The sequence below is a fragment of the Manis javanica genome, chromosome 1, assembly GCF_040802235.1.
Source record: "Manis javanica isolate MJ-LG chromosome 1, MJ_LKY, whole genome shotgun sequence".
NCBI classification, from domain to species: Eukaryota; Metazoa; Chordata; class Mammalia; order Pholidota; family Manidae; genus Manis; species Manis javanica.
This window is the reverse complement of record NC_133156.1, coordinates 126,321,763-126,335,592: the sequence shown is the minus strand read 5'-3', so window position 1 is coordinate 126,335,592 and position 13,830 is coordinate 126,321,763. Positions and strand designations below refer to the sequence as shown.

Here is a 13,830-nt window from a genome sequence, read left to right as displayed (position 1 = left end):
TGAAGCACATGAGATGGGAAGAGCTGATAGCAGTGAAAGGACTCCTCAACACTGACAAGACAGGCCTGGAAGCGGAGCCTGCTGAACGACTTCTGCCCGAGACAGTGTCCACCGTGGAAAAGTACAGAAATGCCCACTAGAATGGCAAAGGTCAGCTCCCCCAGCAGCAGCATCCGTCTCGGGGAAAGCCAAGCACACTGCACTGCCTGGTGCTCGGTATGGACACCACCTTAGGGTTCCTACCATTTGCAGTTTAATTAAAGTGCTGCCCCTTCTATCTGGGTCTCTTTGTCAATCATATTCCTGTAACATTTTGACAGCTATGCAGAAACTACTGCAGTGGTCCAGGTAACAAAGGTTGGTAGAAAGGATTTGGGTAATGAAGATGAGGTAGTCACTCAAGGACTAATACTGTTGGGACTTGCGAATGGTCTAGATTAGAGGGAAGAGAAGTAGTAGAGGGAGAAATCAAAGGTGACTCCTAGGTTTCTGACTTGCAACCCTGCCTACGGTGTTGCCATTCAATTACTCAGGGAATACTGGAAGAGGACCCAAAAGGGAGAAGACTGTAAGTTCAGTTTTGGACATGTGGAGATGCTGAGAATGCAACTGGGACTGGAGCTCAGAATAGATTTGGTGCTGAAGGGAGCCATTTGGAGGTGAGCTGCCCATAAAGTGAAACTGTGGTAATACATATGGACAAGACCGCCCAGGAGAAAGTCTAGTAAGAAGAGAAAATGGCCCTGGAGTGAGCTTTTTAGATGCTGCAAATATTCATTAGCTCTATAGAATAAGATGACACTGCAACAAAGGCTAAGAAAGAGTAGCTGAAGAGGTGAGAGGACAACCAGGGATGTACAGCATGACAGAAGCCAACAGAAGACAGTGTGTCAAGGAGGAGGAATGGGACAATCACGTCAATACTGATGAGAGGTAGTTTTAACATATGTATTTAACGGATGACAGATCATCTGTTTGCCAGCTGATCAGCTGGTCTTACTGATTTCTACCGGTTTCTATGAATATAGTTTATGAAACCACCACATCATACTTGTCATTAACACCTTTCTAATAAACTACTCAAAAATTCCCTAATTTTATGACAGCAAGGCTGATAAACACATCTAGGATAAAACTACAGTTAAGGCATTGAAGTGACTGTGGAAAGAACACAAAACTGGCGTCTCTTGCACAGTCCTCATTTAACCTTTCTAGATCTTGGGCACGACTCATGCCCGAGTTTTAGTTTCATATCTGTTAGGGCTTGGAAGGTGATGTTGGGGGGCGGGGGCCCAGGGAGGGAGGTTTGTAGGCAGTGACCAAAATGGGAAGCAGTAAGCTTGCTGACCTGTAACATCCCACCTCCATAAATCCTAGAGTTCACAAGTAATTTTGTGGGAATACAGTGATAAATATATGTATTTAAGTCACACATTTCTATATGGCCATAAATTAATTACTACTTCAAGCCATTTTGTTTGGATTGGCTATTTCTCAGACCAACCGACATTCTTACAACTATGATTTCTATTCTCTAGTGGAAGGTAGTGAATGAGCATTTATTGATTCCCTCATATATAGCAAGATAATAGACAGTAGTTTATTTCTGGGAAATGCTCATATGTTCTTAAGAATTTAATATTAATTCAAGAGGAAAACATGTCCCTGTCAATCCAAAAGCAGTTAACTTTAAATGGTAATCATACAGTTAATTTTAAATTTAATTGAAAATAAGAGTACTGCTGATTTATCATAAATGGTACAAGAGGCAGAGTCAGATCACAATAAATATTCATTGAGTACATTAAAGGACCATATTCTGTTGGGCTTAGAAATTCTGATGAAAAATTACATCTAAAAATAGCCAAATCACCATATTCTCCCTAATTCCAATATTTGCATCTCACATAAACTATTTCCATGGTTCACAGTTGCAGAGATAAGATCCAATTCTATTCAAAGTAAAACATGCACAAGAATTGTAGAGATACAAAGTATGAAGGACTTATTTTTTGCTTTAAGCATGATGAAGAAGAAAGTCTGCATGAGCAGAATATCTTCTGGCATACTACAGTTTTTCTTTTCCCACTAAAGCATATGCTTTCTCCTTGCCCAATTCTACAGGGACTTCTCAAAGGTTATTCCTTGTGCATTGAGAGATCATCATGACTGGCTTCCAGATATGTTTTGTTCACCATTCTGCTTATTATTGATCAGTTCCACAGAGTAAAAAGAGAATACAGCAAACAAAAAAGCTCAATAAAGTTTTATAAAATGAAATAAAAGTGAGAGGAATGGGGACTGTTTCACTGTGATCATAAACCAAACTGTTTCTGAAAGTCCCTTTCAGCTCCACCATGCTCTAGCCAAACCAAGTCCCTACTGCCAATCTCCCTTCTGAGTTTTCATGCTGTGCCTCTGGTTTAGGCAGTCTCAATGCAGGGAATGTCTATGCATACAAATTTCTTCCCATTAGCTCCCAATAGCCAAATCCTACGCATCCTTAAAGGCTCAGACATCATCATATCCATAGCCTTTTTGTAACTCCATGGCTGAAAGAAATCTCATCTTTTCCTAAACAGCATTAAGTGCAGCAGTTTACATAGACCACTTCATAGTATTTAGCGTGGTACTTCCCTGTATTTAGTTATAATCATTTACTTATACTTTTTATAGTGTACATGTATACACACACACATACTATATGTATATATGTGGGCAGAGAATGAATTGATAGTTATTTGCTTACATTTTTCATTTTTTCTAACAGTCTATCCAGAAGCAGTTTAACAAACTAAATATTGACTAATGATTGCACCCCCCATGAAGCCTAGCTCAACTTCTTGCACAGAGTAACCATTAAATCAAGGAGTATAAAATGAGTTCTTATTGTATATTGCTTTGAACAAAATTTGCATAATGAATAAAACTGTATGATATGCTAAAGTCACCAAGAACTACATCATTAATTATGTAAATACATACTTGGCTCTTCTACTTTTTGCTTTCTATTATATAGCAATCTTATTGGAGGCAATGATTTAACATATAAACTCACAGTTAAGTGTCCTTCATGATGATCTGGGAAGTGAATAAATAAGTATTCTGTGGCTACCAGTTGCATTATGGAGTCACCTAGGAATTCCATCCTCTGATTGTGGCCTCTGAAAAAAGGAACATTAATATAAAGAGACCAATAAGGATTTGTGTATTTAAAAAAAAAAAGTTTTAAAAAGGAATGATTATAAAGACTGTGTTCAAATTGCTTTAAAGCACAATACCAAATACAATGCCTTCAGGCCTCTCAATTTAGAAGAGATTAAGTCAACACAGGTTGGTTTTCAAAGAAGAGTAAAGTGAATCCTCTCTCAGGATTAAACAATTGCTAAAATAGAGGGAGGTAAATAGTGCCTAGTCAGAACATGAGGAGAACCTACTGAAAAATACAGTACAGACAACAATCTTGCACTGACCATCTCGATACAGACAAAACAAAGCAAAAAGCCCTGGGATTTTCTTTGCCGAATCTTTACCTTTTTATTGAAATGCATGCTCCATTATTCAAATCTGGAATCTAGTTTAAGGACACTAAACAAAATCTGTAACAAGAATCTTTAATCTTTAGACCTTAAACAAAGTTGTGAATATTTGATTTGGGAGAGAGGAGCCAAACACTGAATAAAAAAACAACATGCAAAGAAATAACATCTGGTTATTTTCCTCATAATTATACAAGCTCATCCCATGGCCTGTGTCTGTCAGCTTAATTGGAGCACAGCCATGCTCACTCATTTACATTTTATCTATGGCTGCTTTGATGCTACTATGTCAGAGCCGAATCATTACGACAGAGACTACACAGCCTGTAAAGCCTGAAATATTTAATATCGGTCCCTTTACAGAAAAAGCTTTTACTCTCCTCACACTTCTCTTATGCTTTACAAAGAAATAAGATGCATGAAAATGAGACCAAAAATACTGAACTGGAACATTCCCTGGTCCACACCAGTGTCTGGCTACTCGTCCATCTCACGATGTGACTTTCCTGGAAATATGTTTGAAATTCCAATTCCTTTCAAAGGCGCAGCAAGGGTTTGGGACTGCCTGTCTAAATGGCCACATTAGGATCACATGAGGCCTTCTAAACTTACAGGGTCAGATGGTTAAATCCCACAGTTCTCAATGTGAATGCTCTTGCCAGAAGTCTAACATGAGTAAAAATTACTCCAATTGCTTCCTCAAACTCAGTAAGTTTCTGCAGAACTGGAGAAGTCTCAATAAGCTGTCGATCAGTATTTGGCTCTTGTAGCTACAGGAAAAGAGAAAAAAATAAAAATCATATGCAGTCTTTGGTTATAAGAGTAATTATCAATTCTAGGATAGTATTTTATAAAATTCCTTCTCCCATGGGCAGAAATTTCTGAAATGCCAATAAAACACAAAAGCTTCTTTCTCTTACCATGGCAAACAAACCTAATATTTAAAGATGGCTCAAATAATATTTTCCAATCTTCTATCAAATTTCAAGGCCAAGTACTGTACATAGACAGTTCAAAATCCCAAGCATTATACTAACTCTCCAGGGAAGAGGCAGCTGAAGAACTGCTGGCAGAGAATATATATATTTACTAGTCATGTGCTGGTTCTCAAACTTCAGTGTTCATCAGAACCTTTGTAGGACTTGTTAACCGCAGACAGCCAAGCCCTACCCCAATTCTGTGTGACTGGAGTAAGGTCCAAGAATTTGGCTTTCTGATAGTTCCCAGGTAACATAAATGCTGCTGGTCTGCGGACTGCCCCAAAAACCACTGCATTCGAGTAACTTGATTGCTGTGTGTCTTCCAGGGACCAACCTACGTTAGCGAATGAACGTCATTCAAACTGAATTCAGCTTATATTGAAGATTATAATACCAGTAGGCAGATGTTCCGCATAACAACAATCTTTTAACAACTGGCAGAGAGCAAATATTTTAAAAAGTGCAATTAAAATGTTACATTTTCAACAACTTCAGGCAATTTCATAGTAATAAAATATTTCTAAAGAACTCTGAATTAATGCCATTTATTACTATAAAGCCTCTTGTGAGAGTTCAGCCAATAGTGATTCTTATTTTATATATAATATATGCATAAATGCATATATAAACAAGTGTGTGTGTATTTATTTATTTTTATTTATATTTATATCCAAAGTAAAACAGAAATAAAAACAAAGACTAGTAAGAATTTTTAAACCAACTAGGGAAAAGGGTGTATAGATCTTTTAGACTCCAAAATCCTAAGTAGAAGTCATCACACTGTACTAAAATGTTACGCAATCTTGAGTCAAAGTCTTTAATTTCTAAAATCCAAATTAGGTTACAATTTTTTAAATTTAGTATTTGTTTTACTTATTGAATAAGCTCAGACTTGCTTCCCTAACATTTTTCTCTATAGTAGGCATAAAGATAAACTGGGAGTCAATACATTCTGCTTTAATATCATTTTGTTGAGCAAGGAATGGGGGGCCAAACCACAACCACATGAGTAGTTCTTCTTGTCCTGTGAGGGAAGGTGATTCCCAGTGCCTCCCCCACCCACCCCAGACCACATAAATGCCAAAAATGCATGGCTTCATTTTACTGTTTGCTCCAAAGTTTTCCAATTCTGACACTCCCAGCTTAAAGTCATAACATCACTGAAGGGAATCCAAGGATAAAACAGGAGGGGAATAAAGGCAATAGAGTCACATGAACACTGGGAGCTATAAACCTCACTGCAGACAGGAAGGTCACACTTACTTGGAGTGGATGTAGAGGATAATTGAGCCAGACTTCACGCAGATCCTAGAAAATGAAGTGATGCCTTTAAAGATTGAGGGAGCCATTTAACACACTGGAGATTACTAAATAAAATGCCATTACTTGAAATACTGAACTATTTCAGTGCTGACTCCACTTACTGCAAATTCAATAGTACTAGCCAACTAATTTTTTTTTAAGTGTATTCACCACTCAAACTGCCCATAGTGAGTCTAATTAGCCTAGTAAGCTGGGCAGGAAAAGAGCCACCCCCACCCCCAGAACTCAAAGACACCTTTTATAACTAAGTTACACATTTACTTAACCTAATACACTGGGCTGCTGTTTTAATCATATTTTTTAGCTTACCATTCCCCAGAAATGTGCATCAACTGCAACTATTATAATTAAAACTCATTTCAAATGTCCATTATTTTAGGTACTCATTCACTGTTATATGAACAGTTTTAAGAGGAGTAGAAAACATCTCATGTCTATTTCCCAAACTCTTAGGTCCATAAGACCACACTTTAATTGTGGATCACTACAAATGTTTGCTTGAAATATGTGAATAGTGAATGTTATGGAAAAGCCCAGTACATTATTTTCTCCACTGAGCTAAATCTAGAGGCATGTATAGTTAGAATTTTCTCAGGATTAAAGTGTTTTTCCTTCAGGTTTAGACTCTAGGGAGCCTCTGACTGAATCTACTTTCTGACTTTGATGTTGGGTTTTTGAAATAAATAAAATATTTTTTTAAAGGGGGAAAGCTATCTTTTAAGAATTTGGTGGGGAGAAGTATAGGAAAATATATTATCACTTGTGACACACATGTTGACAAGGTGAACTACATGACATGATATTTTTGTACAACTTCCATCTTGATAAAATACACATAGGGGCTTTTTTGGTCAGAATTTTTTAAATGCCTAAATATGAAACTCATAAGGCATTTTAAAGGGCTTGTCTTAACCAATTCAATAACCTTTCCCTTGAATTCTCTGTAACACGAATGACACTGACAATGTCACTCCCTGCAATTTCTCCTATTCTCTCAATTCCTTTTTTCTTCCTGCTATACCTGAAATGAACCCTTACCCAACTCCAGCCCCCACCTGACCTGTTCATTACCTGCTCCTCCAGAAAGCACACCATCCTCATTGCCTTAACTGCTACCTTAGTTTGGATGGCTTACCCATCTCTGCAGCAGTTCTGACCTCTCATCTAAGCTCCAAGTCCATTAACTCAAAGTACCTTAATGGGCACCTTTTACCTCACACCTAAATGACTAAGTAACTTTCCACCTTTCACCTTATAGGCTGCAGTGTGGTGTTAGGGAAGACTGCAGGCTTAGGAGCCAGGCTGCCTGGGTTTGATCCTGATTCCATGTTGGCAAGTTGCTTAATCTCTCAGAGCCTTCCTTTCCCCAAGCACAAGACAAGGATAATCATAGTGCCCACTTCAAACTATTCTCTGATGCCTCCTTAAAGATCAATGCACTCAAAGCGTGGAACCCAGTGCTGGCACCCAGAAAATGCTACTAAAGGTGACTGTGTCAGCAATAATGATAAACAGCTCTCTGCCAAAACACTCCAATCTCCAGAGCTCAAAATTCTCAGGAAATTTGTGATTCCTTTTCTCTTTTCTCCTATGTGTTTTTCACTCAAAAACACTGATTTCTCCTTTGATGTCTGCTGCCACCCATATTGGTGCAACAGCTTAACACCTCACAACTAGACTATTGGAATTCTGTCTATTTCTCACTGAGATGAGGTTCTGCTGTGTGTTGCTGTCACAGAAAATATCCTGGAAAGGATCTAGGTTGGAATCCCCATTCTACCATTTATTAGCTCAAGGCTAAACCTTAGGCAAAGCCTCTACCTTCAGTTTGTTCTCCTGGAAAATGTTCACTGACTGTTGGAACATGTCTTGAGGCAACATATTTTTGTTGAATAGCTACTTTGTATTAGCTTACTAAGATGAATAAGACACTATCCCTGCCTTCAAAGAGACATTCTCCCTACTGGTGAAGAATGGAGATAAATAAGTGCAACTGAATAAACTGTGGTAAGTTCTATAATATCGATATATACTAAGTGCTAGGCTAACTCTGCCTGGGGGTGTTGGATAAAGCCTCAAAGAAGAGACAACTCTTCAAATGTATCCCAAAGAATATGAGGAATTTGGCAAATCAGCACAGGGAGGGAATCAAAAGCAGTGCACCAGAAATGCACAAAAAATGTCTCAAAATCCACAGGCACAAAAATGTAACTCCTAATAGACCAGGGCACAGAGGACTTTAGGGCCTTTCACCTCTGTAGAGAATTATTATAATGATAGATACATGTCATTATACATCTGTCCTGAACCCACAGGATGTACACCACCAAGAGAGAACCTGAAGGTAAAGCAGGGACTCTAGGTAATGAGGATGTGTCAGTGTCGGTTCGTGGACTGTACGTACCACTCTGCTGGGGAATGTTGACAAAATGTGGAGACTATACATGGGGGTAGGCAAGGGGGTGTATAGGAAATTTTAGTGCCTTCCTCTCAATGTTGATGTGAACCTAAAACTGCTCTAAAAAAATTAAGTCTTCAAATTTTTTTTAATTAAAAAGAGAATTCCTATTATGAAATGAAGAAGTAGTGAAAAAAAGGAGACTAAAAACAGAGGTGGTAATCACATTATGGAAACTATTAAATGGTATGTGGTGTAGTCCAGACTTTGGCAGGCAGTAAAGAAGTCAAAAGATTTCAGCAAGAAAGACCATGATCAAATCTATGCATTAAAAGAAGACAACACTAAATATAGTACAAGGGAGGGACTAGAGCAGTGGGGAATGACAATCAGGTAAATATTAGAGGTGAGAGTTGAGGACAAATAGTAAAGCAGTAGGATGGCCAGGAGTGAACCAATTCAGGAGCTGTTTGGAACAGAACTGATAGGAGTTTGCAACCAGACATAGGGAGAAAAAAGCTTAAGGACAAAAGAAGATCCTGTGGTTTCTGGTTTTAGATGATAAAAATAGAAGAGAATTCTGTTTTGGGGCTAAGGTGATGAGTTCAACACTAAACCTGTTGAAATGAGGTATCTGTGGACCAACCAGGTGAACCCAGGGCAATTTGAAAAGACACTTTTTCCAATTTCTGGGGCTCCAGAGAAGGCCTGGGTGGGAGACTTGGTATAGATGTGTAAAGACAAGAAAGGTGGGGGGAGTGGGAGAACAGCAAAGATTACATAGTGACCTCTCCTGTCCTTCTGAGAGGGTGGTTGGGATGATCAAATTCAAACAGCAGCCCTGAATGCATTGGGTAAGCCACAAAGGGTACAGAGAAATGAAAGCAATCAACCAGCAAACACTGTCTGGGGCTGTAAGAGTAAACACCAGTTCAGGCTGAGAAAGAAACAACAGCCCGGCTGTGAACAGGGCTGGGAGGCCACACAGATAGAGACTGCTGCAAAATTAACAGGAAACAATGTTTCCCTCAAGGTCTTGCAGCAGTTGTAAAATGCCAAAAAGGACCCCGTGTTGAGGGAATATGGGCTCTTCTACCACACTGTCCTCTGACCTGCTTTGCTGTGTCTTATTCCCTGAATAAAGATGAATGATGGGGGACTTTCAGTTGCTAAGTGGCCCTTGGCTCCTGAATGCACACAGCACCCAATCCCAAATTAATCTCTTACTTCTTCTAGTCCGGCTTCAGACAAAGCAATCAACCAAGAACTGATCCCTGCTTTCCTCACCCTCCTCAGAAGCCGTCAGCACCAGCCAAGGCCTAAGAAAGGATGCCAGCCTCCCTCTCCATGGATCAATAAATCTGATTTTGTAGGCCCACAGGTTTGTCTCTGGCTGATTAAACCTTCACAGTACCATTACTCAAAAAAAAGTACAATGGCTCACCAACCTCTCTCACATACTACAACAAATGGACGTGAACCGACAGGGATGGCAAGTGAGAAAGTCTGAGTGTGTATACTTCACAACGCTGACATGGGAAGACCATAGCACACTAGGCCCTGTCCAGTTTCATAAAAGACACACCAAATGAATTCTGAATCTCAGCTACCCCATCTGTAAGATAATATTCACACACAGCTTTCTCATTTTGTCATTTATTCATTCATTCCTTCAACAAATATTTATTAAGCACTACACATGCCAGGATTGCACTCAGTACTGGAAATATAAGATAAGCTTGCTAAGTAGACAAATGGGAGAGAAGCAGTTTCAACAGATAAAAGAATCTCAACGAAAATGGATGCAATTAAGAACATAAGGTGTAAAACTGCGTAAAATTCAGGAACACACAGTGGATGGGGGATGCAGGTAAGACAGGAGAAGGGGCAGGGGAGGAGGCGAAAGGGGTTTACTTAAGGGGTGAGGAGCACACAGAGGCAACACTAGAGGGAAGACAAAGCAAAGAGATGGCTGAAATTGCAACAAAAGATGAAGCTGGGAACCAAGATATTTTAAGGCTTGAGAAAGACTTAAAAGCTTTAAAAATACATGCCGTCTCTTACAGATATAAATCAAGACACACACTTATTTATATGTGTAGGACAGTGGGGGACATAGAACGTCTGTAGGTAGTTTCCTCTCCAGGATAAAATTCACACACAAAATCATCACATTTCTATAAAACGGATTTTTAAAAAGTCAAATCCTCAAATATGAACATCATCCAGGTCACATTTTTCAAAACTATGGATTCTTTTTTCTAAACCATCCTAAGTAATACAATAATAACATCTGACAGCCACGCAAGCTGAAGACTTCACAAAGGGTTAAAACACTGGCTGCCTGGTTCTTTATTGCTCCATGAGGGCTATTTCAACCAATTATAATGACATTTCAATTTGGAATACAGAGTTACCTCTCCCTTTAAATGTTAAATTAACTTGTTTTGGTACAAACAGCAACCACTATGCTCCATTACAAGCAGGATTAAAAAGGTAACTCTACCAATATTAATAGCTTAATATTTTGGTAACAACAGAAACTGTTTTGAAATCTATCATTTTTTCTTGAACTATAATTTGCTTTAAAAAAAGTTTCTATACTCTACCCTTAATTCATAGTCCTATCAGAAACTCCCTATGAACTGACTTTCTAAAATAAATATACATTTATCTAGTCTACATAATTTACATAAAAACAAATCACAACAAAGAAGCCAAAAGGCTATAAGCTTTCAATTAAATCTGCAGGGGGTGGGTACCCAATGATTATAAAAGAGAAAATCATAATTAACTTCAAGATACTTAAAAATAAAGCGAAAAGGGGGTTTCAGGGAGAAGACAAATTCCTAATGTAAATGTCCACACAACTTTCACATTTGCAACAGCGTTGAATAAACTATTTCAATGTACTTGAAATCTAGATTTGGAGGTTTAATCTATCCTACACTCTATTCAAATACAAAAACTAATTGACATAAAATCTTCTATAATGATATATAACTGAGAAAAAAATAAAATGGTTTGAGATAAATACCAGATCATTAAAGAGCAAGCGTCCAAATAACTGTTTGGCTTCCTCCAGGCTTCCCTCCAAGTACACAGCTCCTAGATGAGAGGGAGAGAATGCCAAACGGAAGGCTGCATTCAAATTCGGGGAAAATTACATGTCTCTATAAAAAGCAAAAAGGCAAGCCAAACCCACTTGGAAAAAACCAACAAGACCAAAAGCAATTGTTTTAAAGATAGCATTTTCCCGCTTTCAGCTATGTTTTGTATTATAAATTAGATGGAAGGATGAAATCTCAATTTCCTAAAATCTAAAATACTGGAAAAAAAAGAGGGCTAATATGAATTATCATGAAGGATATGGTTATGAAGTTACTAAGGAAACTATGCACAAGTACTTGATTTTATGAAAATGTTATGTTTTATTTTCTGTATTTATTGTTTACGTTTCAAACCATAAAAAATTTCAACAGATAAAACCTGAATTCAGGTCAATGAAGGCTCCTGCAAATAAAAATCAGGAAAAGTTTTACCATTAATTTGAAATAATTATTGAAAGTTTCTTTAAATAATCAAGCACTGGGCATGGATTTACCATTAATCATAACTAGTAAGTACTACAGCAACATTTTAATTGGGCATCAAGTAACTCTGGAGTAGGGCAGTCACATATTCTTGAAATCATTTTTATAGATTATCTTCAGAAAGACTAGTTTCCATGTATGATATTAAGATACTTCAGTCATCAGGGCTTTTGATAATGAAATACACTAATTATTTATCACTAGTTGTAGCAATAGCAGCAGCCAAGATAGTAATAGTAGTGTAGTGGTTTGGGGGCCATTTATGCCCTAAGAACCATGCAAAGCCTTCTCACAATCTTACCTTCACCTCTATAAGCACACCCCAGTAAGAGGTGTTGGACAAGCCTTGGGCCGCAGAGAGTGATTTGGGGAATGTTTTAAGAAAATGGAACTTTGCTCTGGATTGGATGCTGCCAGGTCTGGATATTCAGATCTTTCAACAACTCTGAGGTAAGTGATACTATCTGCATGTGATAGATGGGGAAACTGAGGCTCAAAGAGATTCAACAGTTTGGTGAAGACACAGAACTGATAAATGATAAGAGGGAACTGAATCACATCTGCCTGGCTCTGGAGCCAACTGTAACACTTACTGTCAAAAGTATGTGTGCAGAGGACAGTAATTCCACATGACAAACTCTGAAAATAGATGTTATTTGTGCAAAACAGACATAGCTGTGAAAAGACTGGGGATAATTATTAAACATTCGCCTGCTACCATCATCAGCATAAAACTATAAGGGAAGCTTTTATATATTCGTTTTCAAAAGGAATAAGATAAATTGATAAAGCAGTACAAAAACCTCTGAAAAATAAAATATACTCAATCATTTACCAAAAAAAAAAATTCAAGGAATTGTCAATCTACTGTAACATTTCATTGTAAAACATACTTGTAATTACCAGCTAGTTAAGTCTTCCTAACTTTCTTGTACCAACAGCTAACTGTATTCCGGTTACAATAAAAAAGTAAACAAGCTTAAGTGATGAAGTAAACTGTCTGGATCAGTCTTACTTCAAGTCAAGAAATAATAGATACAGAATCAACCCCTGGAACTTAAAAAATGTGCAGTTTGCAAGATGCTTAAATCAGAAAGTCTTGTGAATAATTCAAAATGTGACCAGAAACAATATCAGAGTCTCACCAGCAACTTAGTCATTGTTTATTCATGTGATCCTGAATCAAATCTGGAAAGTAATCCATCTCTGTATAAATTTATTTCAGTTCAATTCAGTTATACAGTAACTAAGCATGTACATGACAGACACCACTTTAGGCACCAGGACTGCCAGGAAAGAAAGCATGGCTGCTGCTCTGGAGGAACGATAATCCTAAGGACCTCACCTGATTTGGGAACAAGGAATTTTGTCCCAAATCTCCATGGTGAATTTTACACGCTCTCCAGACATTTTAGACATGCAAGAAACTAGATTATAAAAGGAGAAATTACCTATTAATGCTTCAAAACAATTAGCCATTGCATGTCGAAGATCTGATTCTCTACAAAGGTCAGGTCCATGAGCATAAAGCATAAATCGATCCAATTCAAGTTTCTACAAAATTAAAAATGACAAAGTAAGAAAGAATGTGGCAAAATTATAACTATAGTAACTCAACATCTCCTAGGAGTAAGAGGCTATAGTCACAAATTAATTGGCCTCATGTCAGCATATTAAAGAGTTCAGTGTACATTCAGAGTCTTTACATATGGTTCAGCTCTTACTAATCTCAATTGTTCTCCAAGCAGGCTTCTGAGAACTCTGGTGACTCAAGCAGGTTCAGGACTGATCAGATCTGAGCTGCCCAATTTCTACTTCAGTGCTAACTCAAGCTGGAATTCTTCGATTCTATTCCAAAACCATGGGCCCCTGGGTTCACCCAGTATGTCTGGGGTGACACAAACCTAACCCAAAGTAAACCTCTTCGAGTCCAGAGTTCTGTGGTACTGATGTTTGTGCCACACAGAACAGATCTGTTACACGGTAAAGGAAATGGG

At 38.1% G+C, this 13,830-nt stretch overlaps 1 protein-coding gene across 5 annotated transcripts in view; it reads right to left on the bottom strand.

The window, feature by feature from the left end:
* DROSHA (drosha ribonuclease III) overlaps positions 1 to 13,830 on the bottom strand; it is a 119,041-nt gene that overhangs the window by 16,609 nt on the left and 88,602 nt on the right. For all 5 annotated transcript variants that reach the window (XM_073237518.1, XM_073237513.1, XM_073237520.1 and 2 more), the window contains 5 exons: positions 13,285 to 13,387; positions 11,278 to 11,348; positions 5,783 to 5,827; positions 4,152 to 4,309; positions 3,059 to 3,164 (listed from right to left, as the gene is read on the bottom strand). In XM_073237518.1, coding sequence (XP_073093619.1) covers positions 3,059 to 3,164; positions 4,152 to 4,309; positions 5,783 to 5,827; positions 11,278 to 11,348; positions 13,285 to 13,387 — 483 coding nt within the window. The remainder of the gene's footprint in view (positions 1 to 3,058; positions 3,165 to 4,151; positions 4,310 to 5,782; positions 5,828 to 11,277; positions 11,349 to 13,284; positions 13,388 to 13,830) is intronic.